General features: G+C 46.2%; 1 protein-coding gene across 1 annotated transcript in view; it reads right to left on the reverse strand.

Moving 5' to 3' along the window:
* Positions 1 to 19,334, reverse strand: part of IL23R (interleukin 23 receptor) — a 120,346-nt gene that overhangs the window by 9,390 nt on the left and 91,622 nt on the right. The window contains exon 14 of the mRNA XM_082264986.1: positions 963 to 1,053. Within this exon, the coding sequence (XP_082121112.1) occupies positions 963 to 1,053 (91 nt within the window). The remainder of the gene's footprint in view (positions 1 to 962; positions 1,054 to 19,334) is intronic.

The raw sequence follows: 19,334 nt of genomic DNA on the forward strand, positions 1-19,334 counted from the left end.
AGACAGCAATGCCCCCAATGATTATTGCAGTGAGACAGCCTTGCCCCCAATGATTATTGCAGAGTGCCACAGCAATGCCCCCAATGATTATTGCAGAGTGCCACAGAAATGCCCCCAATGATTATTGCAGTGAGACAGCAATGCCCCCAATGATTATTGCAGTGAGACAGCCTTGCCCCCAATGATTATTGCAGAGTGAGACAGCCTTGCCCCCAATGATTATTGCAGTGAGACAGCCTTGCCCCCAATGATTATTGCAGAGTGCCACAGCAATGCCCCCAATGATTATTGCAGAGTGCCACAGCATTTGCCCGCAATCATTGCAGAGTGCCAGCGTCGTCGTCCCCCCCCCCATGAGACCGGCTTACTTACCTCACGGACGGACGGTCATCACAGCAGCTTATCATCGGTCCGCGGCTCCCTGCATCTTCTCAGTCCTCCCGCCGGCGCCTCCTCGACCAATGGCACGGCATTTGCCATTCGGCCAATCAGGAAGCGGGAGGACCCGCTCCCTGATTGGCCGGAGGAGGATCCATGTGACAATAGCGAATTTTCATTCGCTATTGTCACAGAATGGGCGGGCTCGGCTTCGGGACGCACTGTTCTGCTGCTCCCTGACCCTGGCCGCCAGCTTAGAGGGATCAGCCGGTTCTGCGAACCGGCTGATCCCATCCCACCACTGCCTGTGATTCCTCCGCTGCCAGCCTGGATCGGGGTGGCAACAGGGGTGGCAGGGACTTTTTCTGGGGTGTCAATTGACACCCCAGCTAACCCTCTGGCTCCGCCACTGGTCTAAAGGGGAGAACACAGGCAGGGGCTGACAACACTACTTGGGATTTCAGTGCAGCAGGGGCAGTGCTGTCAGTACACTATGCAGCAAGACCACCATACAAACAGAATATGACATTTCTGGCAGTTCTGTACACAATGACAAATGTAAAGGCTGAATGTAACACAATTACCTGTAGGAACTGCACTGCTGCACTGTTCCCAACATTGGGGTACTCTTCACATAGATATTTGGGTAACCAGAGCCTTAGTGTAGATTTTATCCTAAAAGAGAAAATATTTTGTTATGTTAAAGGTACGTGATGTTCATTGTGTACATAACTGGTGCTACTGTAATATTCAGTAATGTGTGACAGTGTGAGGCCCTGCCACAGTGTGAGATTAGGAAAGGGATATGCAAAGGACACAGGATTCTTACGGCTTATTCACACTTGAATACATTTCTAATGCTTAACAAATGCTCCTATAGCGATAGTATGGGCATTAGACTGGTGTCAATGAGCTTTAATACGGATGTTAGACTGGCGCTTTAGAGAGAAAAAAAACCCACAAACGCCTGCTAGAGCGTTCGGTTACCATTGACTTGAATAGGATTCGTTGAAACTAGGCTTCAAAAACGTCCTGACTCGCCATAAAAGCTTCAATTTTGAAGCAATGCAACGCTACCACCTTATGTTTTAATAATATGAACAGCACTGTGTGCTGTCCATTTTGCATAGGCGCTCGAGGAGCGTTTTTGATGCCTGCTTTTAATAGCAATGTGAACTTAGCCTTAAAGTTATAGTTACTTATGGCGCTTCCCACTGCATGGTACGACTCGCTTTGGCGCTTTTCCACTGCATGGTACCGCATGGTACGGGTTAGAACGGTTCGGTGCGGTTTGGTACAGCAGCGTTTTTCCACTACATGGTACGGTTCGCTTAAACAGTACCACCTCGGTTAGGGTTCCAAGCGGGCCGTACCGATACCATATCCCACAATCCTTTGCATGCAGCATTGATTGTTTGTAACTACTAGCCACTGATTGGTCAGAAAATCAATGTAATCCCACCCACTTACTACTTAGTGGAAAAGCAAACCGAGCCGAGTAGAGCCGGTGGAAAAGTGCCAATAGTTAGGTTGAGAAAAGACACAAGTCCATCTAGCTCAGCCAATAAAAAACAAAAAAGAAAAACACAACCATACTGTAACGGATCCCCTATACTCCAACTGAGAATATCAGTTATATGTCACCCAACTCCCAAGTAAGTCAGTGATCAGAGCCCTTGTTTACCCAAACATCAGCCAAGTCTTGATGAAGGGTACAACAGGAATTACTGTTTATTGAACAAACTAATACAGAATATATACCCCACCAGGTCAGGTGAGCTTGATTACATTAATAAATGCAGATGAAATTGTATACAGAAACATAATAAACCTGAGCTAATTAACTAGCCATCTGGACAAAAACAGTAGGTGAATGGGAATCCACATCTAGACAAACATGCTAATTAACTCAGCACTGCAACAAGGCTAAAACAAAGTACATTACACAGTATCCTAAGTAAAAACACAGAACACCTTATTAAACAGACAACAGAAGGAGACCCCAGTAGCAGACTGTCCGTTTCCGACATTGAAGTACATGGAATCCACATCTAAGCAATGCTTTGATTATACAGGATTTACAGACTTCATGGCAACGGTCTACAATAGTCTATGAGGCAAAGCTTATACAATGTTCTATCATTCTGGTACAGTGTAATTATTGTATCATAGATTTCTTGAGGAATATTGTCGGATAAATATTACTGCCCCATTTGAAGTGATCCAAACCATATTCTTAGTGTCCATTAAGTAGCTGTCCATTTTCTCGGTCACCCTGTGCCCCTACTAGACACAACAATGGCGCCGCAAGCTTGTGGCCCCCGCCAAACAAATTTAGGCCACCCATCCCATATCTCCCCCCATAGAAATGAACAGACCTGTGGCCTGACCCACGACGGGCCTATAATAAGTCGGTTGGACCCCCCCCCCCAGGTCTACAGTCCAAGTCCTTGGGGTCCAATGTGACTAGACAAGTGGGTGCCCACATGTGGATATGGCACTCTGTGATGGCGTTTCATCACACATACAATCCCATATACACAATCCTATACCCACAGTTGATCCAGAGGAAGGGGAAAACCCCCAGCAAAGCATGATCCAATTTATTCCAGCAGGAGAAAAAATTCCTTCCTGATCCCCGAGAGGCAATCGGATATTCCCTGGATCCACTTTACCTATAAATATTAGTACCCAGTTATATTATGTACACCTAGGAAAGAATCCAGGCCTTTTTTAAAGCAATCTACTGAGTTGGCCAGAACCACCTCTGGAGTGGTTTGAGAGGCTCCAGTGTGTATATTGTGAGTGAAGAAAGTGTTCATAAAGACTTTATTTTTCATTTTTAACCACTTGAGCTCCTGAAGATTTACCCCCCCTCTTCATGACCAGGCCATTTTTTGCGATACGGCACTGCGTTACTTTAACTGACAATTGTGTGCGACGCTGTACCCAAATAAAATAATGTCATTTTTTCCCCCAAATAGAGATTTCTTTTAGTGATATTTGATCACCTCTGCGGTTTTTACTTTTTGTGCTATAAACAAAAAAAGACTGACAACTTTGAAAAAAAAAAAACAACAATATTTTTTTCTTTCTGCTATAAAACATTCCAAAAAAAAAAATTTAATTTTATTTCTTCATAAATTGCCAATATATATTCTGCTACATGTTTTTGGTAATACAAAAATCCAAATAAGTGTATATTTATTGGTTTGCGCAAAAGTTATAGCGTCTACAAACGACGGGATATTTTTATGGAATTGTTATTTTTTTTTTTTTTCTACTAGTAATGGCAGCGATTAGCGACTTATAGCTGAACTGCGACATTACAGCGGACAAATCGTAAACTAAGTGACACTTTTGATGCTTTTTTGGGGGCCAGTGACACTAATACAGGGATCAGTGCTAAAAAAAATATCCACTGTCACTGTTCTAATGACATTGGCAGGTAAGGGGTTAACATCAGGGGCGATCAAAGAGTTAAATGTGTCCCAAGGGAGTGCTTGCTAACTGTGGGAGCGCAGGAACCCAAGATCTCTATCTTCTCTTGTCACAGAACGGTGATCTGTCTTGTTTACATAGGCAGACCGCCGTACTGCCTCTCTCAGGAACGATCGGCAGGTCCCGGCAGACATCAGGGAGCCCCACTGTGTCCAATCACAGCAGAAGTGGGTCGCCAGCGGCGCAGACAGGGAACCCGTATGTGATTCTGTGCACAAGAGCCGCTGCCTCGCAGTAAAGGTACATGGGCAGTCAGCAAGGAGTTAATAAAAGTGAGCTACCAGGCACTTAAAGTGGAGTTCCACTCATTTTTGTGTTTTTTAAAAATCAGCAGCTACAAAAAGTGTACACACACTCACCTGTCCCAGGTTCCAGCGATGCGGCCACCCAAAGACTCGATCCTCTCCCTCTCCTCTCGGCGGAGCCGGCATATCCAGTGTGGGCACCTTGCTGTGACAGCTTGCGGCTTCACAGCCGGGTGCGCACTGCGCATGCGCGAGTCACGCTGCACGTTGTGAATGGCCGGGCAATCTTCTGGGACCTGTGACGTGTCCCAGAATATTGCAAGGAGAGAGGCGGAGAGGAGAACTTCTGCCCCAGCGGAAGTGGGAGCGGGTACCTGTCAAATCTAGGTACCCGCTCCCCCCCCCCCCCCCAAAAAAAAAAAATTACATACCAAATGTGGCATGTTAGGGGGTCAGCAGTATTTAACCTTCCTAGCGGTATTCCCGAGTGTGGCTCGGGGTTAAATATCAGTGCCAAAAGCCACACTACCGCCAGAAGCATCGCTGGATCCTGGTAGAGGGGTTACTTACCTTGTCCCCGGGATCCAGCGATGTATCCCGGCGGTGTGCGGCGGCGGATCTTCCTCCAGATGCTCTCTGTGACCCGGGTTCCGTCTCCTGCGACGTGACGCTTGCAGGGGGGGTGGAACCGGCGGCAAATTCAAAAGTAAAACACACCAAAACACACTGATACATTACAAAATAAATTCACATTAGATTGCTCCCCAGTGCCCTTTCCTGCAGTTTTACTGTACTTTTTATGTATATATATATATATATACTATATATATACATATATATATATATATATATATATATATATATATATATATATATAAAAATATATGTATATGTATAAATATATATATATATATATATATATATATATATATATATATATATATATATATATATATATATATATATATAAAATATATGTATATGTATAAATATATATATATATATATATATATATATATATATATATATATATACACACACACATACATACTTATTTATAGTCATTTATTATATTATAATTTATGATTTTGTGTTTCAAACTTTATCATACCCGAGATGTTACAAAGAAGAACGCACAGTAAAAAAAAAAAAAAAAAAAAATCATATGTAAATAGTTGGTTTGGGCTGCTCATTTTTAAGAATTACATGCAAAATAATGGTACCGCTTTCAGCACCTAAAATCGGAAAGAATCATACCGCCAGGGAGGTTAAAGCGGAAGTTCCACTTTTGGGTGGAACTCCTCTTTAAGCAGGGAAGTATGAGGGGGTGGGAGATGCCGTACACCACTGGCTCAACAAGTGAAAAGAAATGTGAATGGCCTAAACCACGCCTCTGATACATTTTGCCCCGCCCATCAGAGCTTACTCATAGAGATGAAGGAGTGGAGAGAGACAATTATACATCATCAGCACCTTGTAAAAAAGTTTTTTTTTTTAAAAATCGCTACCTCCTGACAATGATGTAACCAGATTATGATGACAATTTTTTTTTAAATATATATAAAAACAACAAAAAAAGACAGGGTAGAAGAAAGGGTATAGCGACCAGGCCATTAAACCAAAAGTTCAGACTGACATGTCTCACTAAAATGCATCTGTCACTCTGTGTCTAACCACCCCATATCACACATGACACTGAGATACACCCAAGTCCTGCCCTGATGACACCATACATGACCTCATCAAAAACAATTTCTTTATTCCAGAGCTGGGGGTCCAGTCAGTTTGCCACATTGCTGTCAGGACATGCTGAGTATTTTAGGCTCAAACCTTTCAAGCAGTGGCGGCCCGTACATTGGGGACGCAGGGGGCGCCACCCCCCCAATCCATGCATTCGGCCCCCATCCATGCAGGGCGCCGGATGGATGGATTCCAATGGGGGTGGAATCCCGGCTCGTTCCCTGGGAAGTCCGTGCGTGTGACCGGTGGACCCGATGTACGCCGGTCACTCGCGATCGTCCGCCGTGAAGGGAGAAAGGCAGGTGGCTGATGTAAACAAGCTGCCTGTCATTCTCCCCTGTGTAGAAACAGTGATCATATGGTTCTACTATGTAGGACCATTGATCACTGTTCCTACACCCAGGGCAGCCATCAGAAATTTTGGGGCCCCTTACACCGCTTTAGGCCTGGGCCCCTCCGGGCCTGATCACCAACATTTTGCGGGGCCCGCCCTCTGGCTGTCCCACCGAATCCGCCCACTGGCCATCCCACCGAGTCCTTCAGTGCACCCACTGATATTTTGACACTCTTACAACTTATGAAAATGAATCCAAGCCAGTAAAGAGACATCCCCATATATTCAGCAAGGAGACATCCGAATCCAGCAAAGAGACGGCCCTTATATATTGAGCAAAGACACATCCCCAACCAGTAAAGAGACAGCCCCATGCTGTATATTCAGCAAAGAGATATCCCAATCCAGCAAAGAGACACCCTCATATTTTCATCAAAGAGACAGCGCAATCCAGCAAAGAAACATCCCTTCAGCTGCATCGGCTTCCTCTGGAGACATCCTGCTTTAGCAATTGCTAGTTACTACAGCAGCAACAACTCGGTCTCATTGGATGGGGCCTAGGCGGCTGGGCCCCTCAGAACGCCCGGGCCCCCTACATGTGTATGGGCTGTCCCCCCCTGATGGCTGCCCTGCCTACACCAGTAGCCATGTCCAATCACTGTTAGAAGCACGCCCCTAGGGACACACTTAACCCCTCCTTCCCCAATAAAGTTAACCCCTTCACTGCCAGTGTCATTTTGCAGTAACAGTGCATATGTATAGCACTGATTACTGCAGTAATGTCACTGGTAACTCCAAAAGTGTCAAAAATGTCAGTCAAGGGTCCGATCTGTCCGCCGCAATGTCGCAAAAAAAATCGCAGATCGCCCCCATTACGCGTTAAAAAAAAACCCACCAAAAATGACAAAAATCTTTCCCTTTGTTAGTAAACGCAATAACTTTTGCGCAAACCAATCAAAATACGCTTTTTGCGATTTTTTTTACCAAACATATGTAGCAGAAAACAAATTGGCCTAAAATGTTAAAAAATTTTGATTTTTACATTTTTTTTTGGGGAATTTCATATAAAATAATGTGAAAAATATTGTTATTTTTGCAAAATTGACGTCCTTTTTTTGTTTATAGCGCAAAAAGTAAAAATCGCACAGGTGATCAAATACCACCAAAAGAAAGCTCTGTTTGTGGGGAAAAAAAAGATGTCAAATTCGTTTAGGTATAGCGTCGCACAACCGCGCAATTGTCCGTTAAAATCATGCAGTGCCGAATCGCAAAATAGGCCCTGGTCAGGAAGGGGGTAAAATCTTCCGGGGCTTAAGTGGTTAATGCTGTTATTGGACGCAGTGAGAGCCAATCAGCGGGTCTAGCAGACGCGATGTGCGAGGGACCTGCCGATTTTTCACAGGAGAGGCAGAACAGCAGGCTGCCTATGGAAACAAGGCAGACCCCGTTCTGCCTCTCCTGTGAACGATCAGCAGGTCCTGGCGGACATCGTGTCCGCTGGACCCGCTGATTGGCTCCCGCTGTGTCCAAGAACAGTATGAGCGAGTCGCCGGCGGCACGCTCTCTCGTCCCAGACCCTGTGCACGAAATAATGTACAAGTACATGATTTCGGGCGGTCCATAAGTGGTTAAAGTTCAGGTGCGTGTAAAGGTGGGTTTCCCAATACTTTTGGCAATATAGTGTGCGTGTGTATAAATATATATATTATACTATATATTTTCTTTACTTTTGCTGTCTTGTAAAATAAAAAGCCAGACTTTGCATTTGGGAATCTTGTGAAAACACACAGTGTGACTGCTTCCTATGTAGACATTAAAAAAAAAGCAGTCAATTGCTGAGAAATAACAAGAGTCTCAGCTTTACAAATGCATTTTGATGTACCTTAAAATTGTAACCAGTTCAGACTGCGGACTTGCCCAGGAAACAGCTATAAGGTGTGAAAATGCTGTGGGTGAACCAGTTCTGCAGAATTGCTCTTAGGTTTTGGTTAAGCTGAGGTGGACTCATGCCAGCTTTTATAAAAAGAAAATCTTCTGCAGCATTTGCAAGCTTTACTGCAGGAAGCCTTCACTCAAAATGACACCTTTATCATTAGTGGAGGGTCCTGGTGACAAGCTGTGTGTTACATGATTTCATATTGTTCAATACCTGGTCTAGAAATGATTGTATAGCGTGCCCTCCACCATGGCACATGGCTATTAGCCAACAACTGAAAAGGACCAGTACTGTGGTAACTGCCAGAGGCGTAACTAGAAGCTTCAGGGCCCCGGTGCAAGAAACCACGAAGGGCCCCCCGGACCCCTGGCTGGGGCCCTTCCCTTCAAGCCTGGGGCTCTTCCCACTGATCCTGGGGCCCTTTACTCTCATTGCGGGGCCCTTTATTATGAACCCTTTCACAAGTTCTGCAGCGGGCCCCCTTCCTGCCATCTTGGGGGCGGTGGTGGAATGCCAGGGCCCAGTTGCAAGTGTGACCTTTGCGATCCTGGAAGTTCACCCACTGGTGTCAATCGTTTTTATTTTTGTGGTATTTTAATTGTATTATTTTTTATCATTTTATTTTAGTTTTTTACAATGTCACTGACTATGACTCTGTCCATTCAGATAAGGAAGGAGCTGGTAAATTACATATCTACCGACCCCTTCCTGGTTCTCTATTGTGACACATCCCCTGCAGCAGCCGGCAGGAGAGGGGAGGGAGCACAGTGGGGGGGGGGGGGGGCAGCACAGTGAGGGGGGGGGGGATCAGGGGAGCACACAAGTGAACTGGATATGAGGAGTGGCGGGGTCAGCATACAGAGGAACCAATCTCCTTCTGCAGCTACAGGAGGAAAAAGGAGGACAGTGATTTCTCTACATGCTGCCCCCGCCGCCCCTCCTATCCAGGTGTACAGGGGAGCTGCACAGGCCCTCTGGAGCATGGGGCCCGGTTGCAGCTGCAACCCCTGCAACCCCTGTAGCTACGCCCCTGGTAACTGCCCAAAAAATAGCAGATGGGGAGCAAAGAAGAAGGTGCCAGTATTGCCTGTGGTCTTCCTGCAGCTAATCTTTTTTTCCCATCACCGGCTTACAGTGCCTTGTTCTGCAACATGTTGCTACGTGGAGGTAGCCATCTTGGAAGAGGCAAAGGGCTTTGTTTCCCCGTGTTCCCCTAATGACTGGTGTGGGAATATTCAATAGACAGCAGGAGAGGTGACAGAAGAACATATCCACAGAATGAATAAAGCAGAAACAGGGAGATTCTTGCACTTTAGGTCCTCAGGTACGGATTCATCTCCAGCAAGTAGAACAGTGAGTAGCACAGAAGTGACACATTTATATCACATTCCTAATATCCTGAGACTAGCAATCAGAGGGTACAGTACCTTAGATCAGCTGTCCCAGGGCCAGTTTTGTGGCAGCCAATTTTTCTAGGGACCGGAAAGGGGGGGTTCACAGAGTTGGTCCTCAGCCCCCTTCACATTACGGGAGACCCCGGAAAGGACACACTGGCTAAGTGACACGGCCGCACAGCCATGGCAGCCATCAAGGGGGGACAGCCCATATACATGTAAGGGGCCCAGGCGTTCCGAGGGGCCCAGCTGCCCAGGCCCCAACCAAGGAGACCGAGTAGTTGCAGTTGTAGTAACTAGCAATTGGTAAAGCATGGTGGCTGCAGAGTAAGCCGATGCTATATGGATGTCTCTTTCCTGGATTGCGCTGTCTCTTTGTTGGATTGGGATGTCTCTTTGCTGAATATATGGGGATATTTATTTGATGGATTGGATACATTTTCATTTATTAAGTTGTAAGAGTGTTAAAATAGAAGCGGGTGCACTGAAGGACACGGTCGGATGGCCAGTGGGCTGATTCGGTGGGACGGCCAGAGGGCGGGCCCTGTGGAATGTTGGTGGTCAGGCCCGGAGGGGCCCAGGCCTAAAGCTGTGTAAGGGGACCCAAAATTTCTGATGGCTGCCCTGCGCACAGCAGGAGGTGAGCGGCAACCATGGTCCCCCCGCTGTGTGGCCCAGCTATCAACAGCTTGCCCCCTAGCTGCCACCAAGCAAGCAACGTATCCATAAGTTGTTTTGCCTGTACGAGCCACCCTGCCGCCCTATATATATAGTAAGCGGTCGGCAAGTGGTTAAAAAAATGAATAAAATCAGTTGAGCCCAGGTTCATATCGCTCCGACATGGAAGTCGTGCGACTTCCAATCCTACTTTGCCCTGCAACTTCAGTCCGACTTTGATCCAACTTATTGTGACTTTTTTACCCTCTATGGCTTTGAAGTCGTAACAAAGTTGGACCGAAGTAGTGCAGGAACCTTTTCTAAAGCCGGACAGACTTGTGTAGGATCAATTAGGACGGCTCTCATAGGGAAATATAGCATTTCACACCTCATCTGACTTGTGCTCTCACAAGTCAGATCCCATGTCACACCAGTGTTAGCCGGGCCTAAAGCTTGTAGGAAGAGTTTTCATTCTCCCCTGATTGTCCTATGAGGCTGCATGACCCCTGACCATCTGCCTGAAAAGTGCTGATTGGCCCTGTGCTGCTCACATGCACCCTCCCAAGAAAAAAAACAAAAACCTCTCTAGCAATACACACCAAACTGAGCATGTGCAGAGTGTCCCCAATGCTCTGTTCTTTGAGCAGATGGATTGGGGACAGTGGAAGAATGGGAGGATCAGAGAAGACAGGATCAAACAGCCTTTTTACACAATGCAGAGGATTAACCCTTTAGGTTCCACAGTGAGTATAACAAGCATGCTTTACTACATATACACACTGATTTTACTGTTGTGGGTTTAGTAACACTTGTTGTCTGTAAGGGCGACAGTCTAACCACCAGTGTAAGAAGAGGACAGTCTTCCCACTGACCACCAGTGTAGAGGCATTTTCCTAATGGCCCTCAATAGATTAATCTTAGCAGAGGTTCCCTGAAACATTAAAATTATTTCAAGGGTTCCTCTGGGGTAAAAAGGTTGAGAAAAGCGGCTGTAGACCAGCTGACATAGCAGATTAATGCAAAAGGCTATGCCACCGAAGGAGTGGTTGCAGATGGTTTACCAAAGGCTAATGTGGGATAAATTGAAAAAATTATTTTATTAGTAATTACAAAAATAAGAAAAAAAGTCTCAAAATGTCAATTTTCTTTTTTCTTATTTTTGTTTTTTTATTTAGAAAAAAATAAATAATTTTTGCATTTATACCGCATTAAAGCTAAACTCCAGTTAAAGTGAAAGTCTTCCCTTCCAGAGGGGCTGCGCCTGCACTGATGGGCTCACCTGCTCATATCAGTCTAGGCCGCAGTGATGGCGAACCTTGACACCCCAGATGTTTTGAACTAGATTTCCCATGATGCTCAACTACACTGCAGAGTGGATGAGCATCATGGGAAATATAGTTCCAAAACATCTGGGGTGCCAAGGTTCACCATCACTGGTCTAGAGGAATAAAAAGCTCTTTTACTTACCCATCCTCCATTCCCCTGGCAGACGGTGCTCCCCCATGCTCTGCAGTGGACTGTTTCTTGGCATCCTCACGTCCATTGCAGGGCCCTGCAATGGATGAGTACTGGTAATATTGCGTTTTGCACAAAGCAGCCCGGATCCTCTTCTTCTGGAGTCCCCCGCCGGCGCTCCAGGCCGCTCCTTTTCGGCAGATGCCCCCAATGGAGAACCCCTTTCCCTGGGGTTGCTAGTGCGTGCTCGCTCCTGAGTCCTGCTGCTGCATTCATTGACACAGACAGTAGGACTTGGACCAACCCCTCTCTCCCATGTAGGGTGACCAGATGTCCCAGGTTCCTGGGGATAGTCCTCGGACTGAGGACACTGTCTCCGGAGCCAATCTGTCCACGGGTTTGTCCCCGGATTGCAGGGGCGGTGCTAGGTTCAGGGCCAATCCTGAGCAGGTGCTGAAGCGGCATACCAATGGGGGGCAGTCTGCCCTGGGTGCCACTCACTGGGGGGGGGGGTATCAGTCCTCGCCCAGCGTCGCCCGCTGTGACAGCTTTAAATTGAATTACTGGGCGCCCCCCCCCCCCGTCACACGAAGTCCCGCCTCCTCATTTGGCTCCTTTGATAGACAGCACACTTGTCCAATGCCGGGACATGTGCTGTCTATCATAGGTAGGAGCCGATCCAGGAGGCGGGACTTCCGGCAATTGACCGTGTGATGGCGGGCGCCCGGCAATTCAAATTAAAGCTGACACAGTGGGCGACTCGGCCTGTGTGATGATTTGGCCGGCTCTCCTCTTCCTGTCTTCTCTCTGATCCCCTGCACTGCTGAGGCTGCAATGGATGAGTACTGGTAATATTGCATTGCTGGGCACTGGTCAAGCTGCATTGGATAGGCACTGGTGAGGCTGCATAGATGGGCACTGGTAAGGCTGCATAGATGGGCAATGGTCAGGTTGTATTTCTGGGCACTGGTCAGGCTGCATAGATGAACACTGGTGAGGCTGCGTAGATGGGCACTGGTGAGGCTGCATAGATGGGCACTGGTGAGGTTGCATAGATGGGCAATGGTCAGGCTGTATTTCTGGGCACTGGTCAGGCTGCATAGATGGGCACTGGTCAGGCTGCATAAATGAACACTGGTGAGGCTGCATAGATGGGCACTGGTGAGGCTGCATTGCTGGGCACTAAAGAGGCTGAATAGATGGACACTGGTGAGGCTGCATTGAGGGGCACTATTATTATTATTTCAGGTACTTATATAGTGCTGTCAATTTACGCAGCGCTTAACATATACATTGTACATTCACATCAGTCCCTGCCCTCAAGGAGCTTACAATCTAAGGTCCCTAACTCACATACATACACAGTAGGGACAATTTTTTTTTTTTTTTACAGGATCCAATTAACCTACCAGCATGTCTTTGGAGTGTGGGAGGAAACCGGAGTACCTGGATGAAACCCACGCAGGCACAGGGAGAACATGCAAACTCCAGGCAGGTAGTGTCGTGGTTGGGATTTGAACCAGTGACCCTCTTGCTGCTAGGTGAAAGTGCTAACCACTACACCACTGTGCTGCCCCACTAGTAAAGCTGCATTGCTGGGCACTGGTCAGGCTGCATTGCTGGGCACTGGTGAGGCTGCATAGATAGGCACTGGTCAGGCTGCATAAATGAACACTGGTGAGGCTGCATAGATGGGCACTGGTGAGGCTGCATTGTTGGGCACTGGTGAGGCTGCATTGCTGGGCATTGGTGAGGCAGCATTGAGGGGCACTAGTGAGGCTGCATTGCTGGGCACTGGAGAGGCTGCATTGATGGGCATTGGTGAGGCTGCATTGAGGGGCACTAGTGAGGCTGCATTGCTGGGCACTGGAGAGGCTGCATTGATGGGCACAGCTGAGCCCTGCATTCTTTATGCAGCATGCTCCTGAGCACTACTTAGCCCTGCATTCTTTAAGTAGCGCGCTCCTTAGCCCTGCATTCTTTATGTAACGCACTCCTGAGCCCTGCATTCTTTATGTAACACGCTCCTGAGTGCTACTTAGTCCTGCATTCTTTATGTAGCACACTCCTGAGCCCTGCATTCTTTATGTAACACACTCCTGAGTGCTACTTAGTCCTGCATTCTTTATGTAGCACACTCCTGAGCCCTGCATTCTTTATGTAGCACACTCCTGAGGCCTGCATTATTTATGTAGCACACTCCTGAGGCCTGCATTCTTTATGTAGCACACTCCTGAGGCCTGCGTTCTTTATGTAGCACACTCCTGAGCCCTGCGTTCTTTATGTAGCACACTCCTGAGCCCTGCTTTCTTTATGTAGCACAATCCTGAGCCCTGCATTCTTTATGTAGCACACTCCTGAGCCCTGCATTCTTTATGTAGCACACTCCTGAGCCCTGCATTCTTTATGTAGCACACTCCTGAGCCCTGCATTCTTTATGTAGCACGGTCCTAAACTCTGCAGTCTGTTTTTTCTCTCTCTTATCCATAATATTTGGTAGTCATATCTCAAAGAGTTCTAAGAAGTATCTTTTTTTATCTCGTGGATGAAATGTGAGAAATAACGTATTTATCATACAATCATTCCATAAACGCATCCCACATACACTGCATCTATCATTTAGGGAAAATATGCTTATAAAATAGTTTACTATTTGCCAATAAAAAAATATCCAGCGATGCAGCTGCTCGAAGCCTCGTTTCTCTCCCTCTCCTCTTCCGTGCACCAGCATCACAACAAGGCTGTGACAGCTTGTGGGTTTACAGCAGGGTGCGCACAGCGCATGCGCAAGTCGCATTGCGCCCTCTTAGTGGTCCGGCAATCTTTATGGACCTGTGATGTCTCCCAGAAGATTGCAGGGAGGGAAGGGGGAGAGGAGAACTTCCGCCTAGGCGGTCCGAGCAGAAATGGGAGCAGGTACCTGTCACAACTAAGTACCCCCCCCCAAAAAAAAAAAATGTGGCATGTAAGGGGGTGAGGAGTGCTTACAGGGGAAGTTCCATTTTTGGGTGGAACTCCGCTTTTAGGAGATTAATGGTTGTTTCATTATTTTTTAACATAGAGCCGTAAAACATTACAGAGCCGTTTACTATAGACTGGACATGGACAGAGCTGTTTCAGACTTTTTGGTCATCATCAGTGCTGTGTTTGGAAGCCCTGACTTTCATGCAGCCTTGCATAAAATGAAAGATAGTCTGGATTTCACCGGGGAGGGGAGGGGGGGTCTCTGATGAGCTCATGCTCTTCCCACGTGCTGTACTTTCTGCTGACATCTTTATGAAACCTCACGTGTCTCACCACAGACAATTTTCTACAAATCTGCAGTTTGTGTTTGGTGTTGTACCTGTAGAATGGTGCCAGCCTGACCCCTGCTGGATATATTGCCAACTGTCCAGCAAGCCTAAAGCTGATATCCATGTTTGATGTCCCTTTAAATAGTTCCTTTGGGCCAGTTGGCCCCAAAGGACCAATTTAAAGGGATATTAAATGTGGAGATCAGCTTTAAACCCAACTCCAGGCACCAGATAAAATATACTTTTACCATGGGCCTCACACACTGCAAGGGTTAAATGCTTGTTGATTCTAGTGATAGAGAAATAAGCTTTGGGGGGGGGGGGGGGCGCTGCGTTACACCATGGTGTGCGGTGGGATGCCAGCAGAGCCGATGCACCAATCACAGCACATCACATTGATCTTTTTTTTTTTTTTTAAACAAACTTTATTGAAATGTGGTTCTAAAGGCATGGGCGTCCACAGAAGGGGAGGGGCTTATTCATTTTACTTATTTTGAGCAGCATTTATTTTTAAAGCACCAATCGCAGCACATCACATTGATATCTTTTTTTTTTTTTAAACAAACTTTATTGAAATGTGGTTCTAAAGGCATGGGCGTCCACAGAAGGGGAGGGGCTTATTCATTTTGCTTATTTTGAGCAGCATTTATTTTTAAAGCATTTGTTAACCTAAAAAAAAAAAATAGTTGATCCTGTTCCCTAAAATCATTTTATACAGCACAGTGCTTTGCTGTGTAATTTGACCCCTTCTATCACCTAAAATTCCTAGCTGATCCTGCCTGACTATGTCCTCCCCTCTGTAAACTGACCACGGTATACCATGGCTGCTGAGCCCTGACACCGTGGTCAGTTTACATGCCTCCGTCATCCGCAGCTCTCCTGTCCCCCTCTGTCTTCTCTCCCCCCCTCTCTCCCTGCTTGTCTTCTCCTGTGTCAGTGCCCCCCCCCTCCCCTCCTGCTGCTGTAGTTTCATTTAATGTTTCCTATCCTGTCTACAGTCTGTTTAATAATCCTGTGTGCCCTTGTGTCTGTGTTTTATAAAAATAATCCATTCTTTACAAGTTTTTAGAGCGCCACTTACCGCTCATGTGACCCACCGCCTCTCTCCTCCTCTCCTTCTCCCCTCCCGACTGACATCAGTGAGGAATCCCCGGCCCCGCCTGCTGCAGGCAGCTGTCAGACGGGGAGAGGAGAGAGCCAAACGGGTCACGTGAGCAGCACTCGGCCCTCTGAAAACTGGTAAAGAACAGCCTATTTTTCTTAAAACACAGACACACAGGCACACAGAATTATTAAACAGACCAGACAGGATGGTATAAAGTGGCTTGACAACCACTTGAAAGGGGAAGTTGAGATTTCAGGGGGGCATTTGCCCCCCCCCCCCTTCCCCTACCTGTAGACGCCCACGTCTAATAAAGGCAGGTTTTTTTTTTATCTACATGTGTTCTATGCATGAAGGTAAAAAACCTTCTCTGTAGAGCATAACTCCCAGCCCCTCCTAATACTTACCTGAGTCGCACTGCATTCCAGTGATGTGCATGAGAGCCTTGGCTCTCCGGGGACTCTCCTTCCTCATTGGCTAAGACAGCAGTGAAAGCCACTGGCTCCCGCTACTGTCAATCACAGCCAGTGAGCCAATGAGAAGAGAGAGGGGTGGGGCCAAGCCACAGCTCTGTGTGCAGAGCATTGGCTGGGAAGCGAGCCTGCTCAGGTGCCCCCAAAGCAAGCTGCTTGCTTTGGGGGCACTTGGCAGGAGGGAGGGGCCGGGAGCGCCAGCTGGATACCCACAAAGATGAGGATCGGGGCTGCCTTGTGCAAAACTCTTTTAAAAAAGCTTGCCCTTTATATCACTTTAAATTCTCTTGGCCACCGTGCAGTTTTAGGGGATGGATTGCCTTTCATTGTGTTGCACTGGAAAAAAAGTACCTGCTTGTTGTCCTTTTTTCAGCACACACCACTGCATCCTGGTGGTGTGAACTGGCCAGGAAGGAGAAGGGAATTTTGCCTTTGTCTTGTGGTGGGACTGTGCTAGAATAGCCGCCCAACCGCCGCACCAGGTGTGAATCTACCCTAATATATACCTTTTTCCCCACTGCAGCAGATTTCCTCCATGCTGTGCAACCAGTCCCTCAAAGCCTCTTTATTTAAGGTGCCCCTGCTTGTGGTCGCATCAAGTACTATGCAGAACCAATAGTTCTTCATTGTATGTGAGGTCACTGAGGGCCCACCCACAACCAGGAATGTTGGAGAAGAGGAGATGGTGGTATGGGACTCCGGTGTGCCATAATGATTCCCCCCAGGGGGTGGGTCTATGACACCTAACACTCACAGAATGTTGAATAATGCTGTCTGTCATTCAACCCAGAAGACTGAGGACATCTAGTGGCAGAAAATAATTACTACAGGTGGCAGCACTGGAGAGGAGGTGAGTATTTCAGCCAAAGCTTCTTTTTTCATTTTACACCTCCTGGGGTTATTTTACCTTGTCTGAAGTTGGGCTTTAATTATAGACCCATGTATACACATACACACATCTACACAGCACAAATGGAGCAGTACTGAGATAAGGTAATCTATTTCTGCTGAATCTAAACGCCTAAAATTCCTTCCTGGTAGCAACTATTCTGTCCAGATTTAGCAGTGGGTAGTTTGCAACTCCAATATATATATATATATATATATAAATAAAAACACACTATATTGTCAAAAGTATTGGGACACCTGCCTTTAAACGCACATGAACTTTAATGGCATCCCAGTCTTAGTCCGTAGGGTTCAATATTGAGTTGCCCCCCCCCCCCCTTTGCAGCTATAACAGCTTCAACTCTTCTGGGAAGGCTGTCCACAAGGTTTAGGAGTGTGTCTATGGGAATGTTTGACCATTCTTCCAGAAGCGCATTTGTGAGGTCAGGCACTGATGTTGAAGAGAAGGCCTGGCTCATAATTCATTCCAAAGGCGTTGGGCTTGGCCCCTTAGTTTCAGTGAAGGGAACTCTTAAGACGTCAGCATAGCAAGACATTTTGGACAATATCACGCTCCCAACTTTGTGGGAACAGTTTGGGGATGGCCCCTTCCTGTTCCAACATGATTGCACACCAGTGCACAAAGCAAGGTCCAGAAAGACATGGATGAGCGAGTTTGGGGTGGAGGAACTTGACTGGCCTGCACAGAGCCCTGAACTCAACTCGATAGAACACCTTTGGGATGAATTAGAGTGGAGACTGCAAGCCAGGCCTTCTTGTCTAACATCAGTGCCTGACCTCACAATAGTGCTTCTGGAAGAATGGTCAAACATTCCCATAGACACTCCTAATCCTTGTGGACAGCCTTCCTAGAAGAGTTGAAGCTGTTATAGGTGCAAAGGGTGGGCCAATTCAATATTGAACCCTACAGAGTAAGACTTGGATGCAATTAAAGTTAATGTGCGAGTAAAGGCAGGTGTCCCAATACTTTTGACAATATAATGTATATATACAGTATATCAATTATTTGAGATTTTAATGTGTATTTTGTGGGTTTTTTTTTTTTTTTTCATTATTAAACGTTACATTTGCGTTCATGCGGAGATATCTAAAGGAGGCCTAAAGGGTCCTGAAGAAGTGGGAGATCCCATGAAACTCATTGACCAACATACATCAACCTCATTGATATTGTCAAATAACATGTAATGTATAGAATGGTGTTTGGCCTCTTGATATGCATAATGTCATTTTAACTTTATTATGAGTGGGTTGTTTTGTAGGACATTTTTTAAAGCTTTTTAGTAAGCAAAAGTAAGTAAAACTTTTTTTTAAAAAAAATCTATGGTTGTTGATTATTAGAGGCATATCTAAAGTCCCATTTGAGTTTATTTCTACTGAGTTGCAACTCCAGACACCTTTCAGTGTTGGAGTGCAGAACAAAAGACCTGTGTGATTAGACTCTTATGAACTTGGCCAACCCTTTATTCTTGTATCACCCCCTAGATCCAGGCCAGTGACTTGGTTAAGAAGTTTCAGATTGCTGGACCCACAACCTGTCTGTGACGAGTCAGGAAATAATTGCTTACATCACAGACTAACCACACGCGTTCTTTACTTTATGAAAGAGTCTCTTTGAATAGAAAGCTTTAAATTTTCCACTTTGTATTACTCAGCAATCATTAAAAAGCTGAATTGGCCTATGGTCTGTTCTGCAAAACTGCAATCTTCCCAGTTCAGTGTAACATGGTTCTCTGTATTATTTAGGGATGAGTTTCTACCCTTGCATCGTACCTTTGCAGAAGTTAAAGTTAAAGTACGAGTGGATTTGTTGTACAATATTTAAGCCTCAGTACCATGAGACATCAGCTGGAAACTCCCAACTCTTAAAAATGACCTTGGCAAGAGGCATTACACTAAACCTTGTGTGATGATCTAGAA

Source organism: Pelophylax lessonae (genome assembly GCF_965119305.1).
Source record: "Pelophylax lessonae genome assembly, chromosome: 8".
Taxonomy (NCBI): domain Eukaryota; kingdom Metazoa; phylum Chordata; class Amphibia; order Anura; family Ranidae; genus Pelophylax; species Pelophylax lessonae.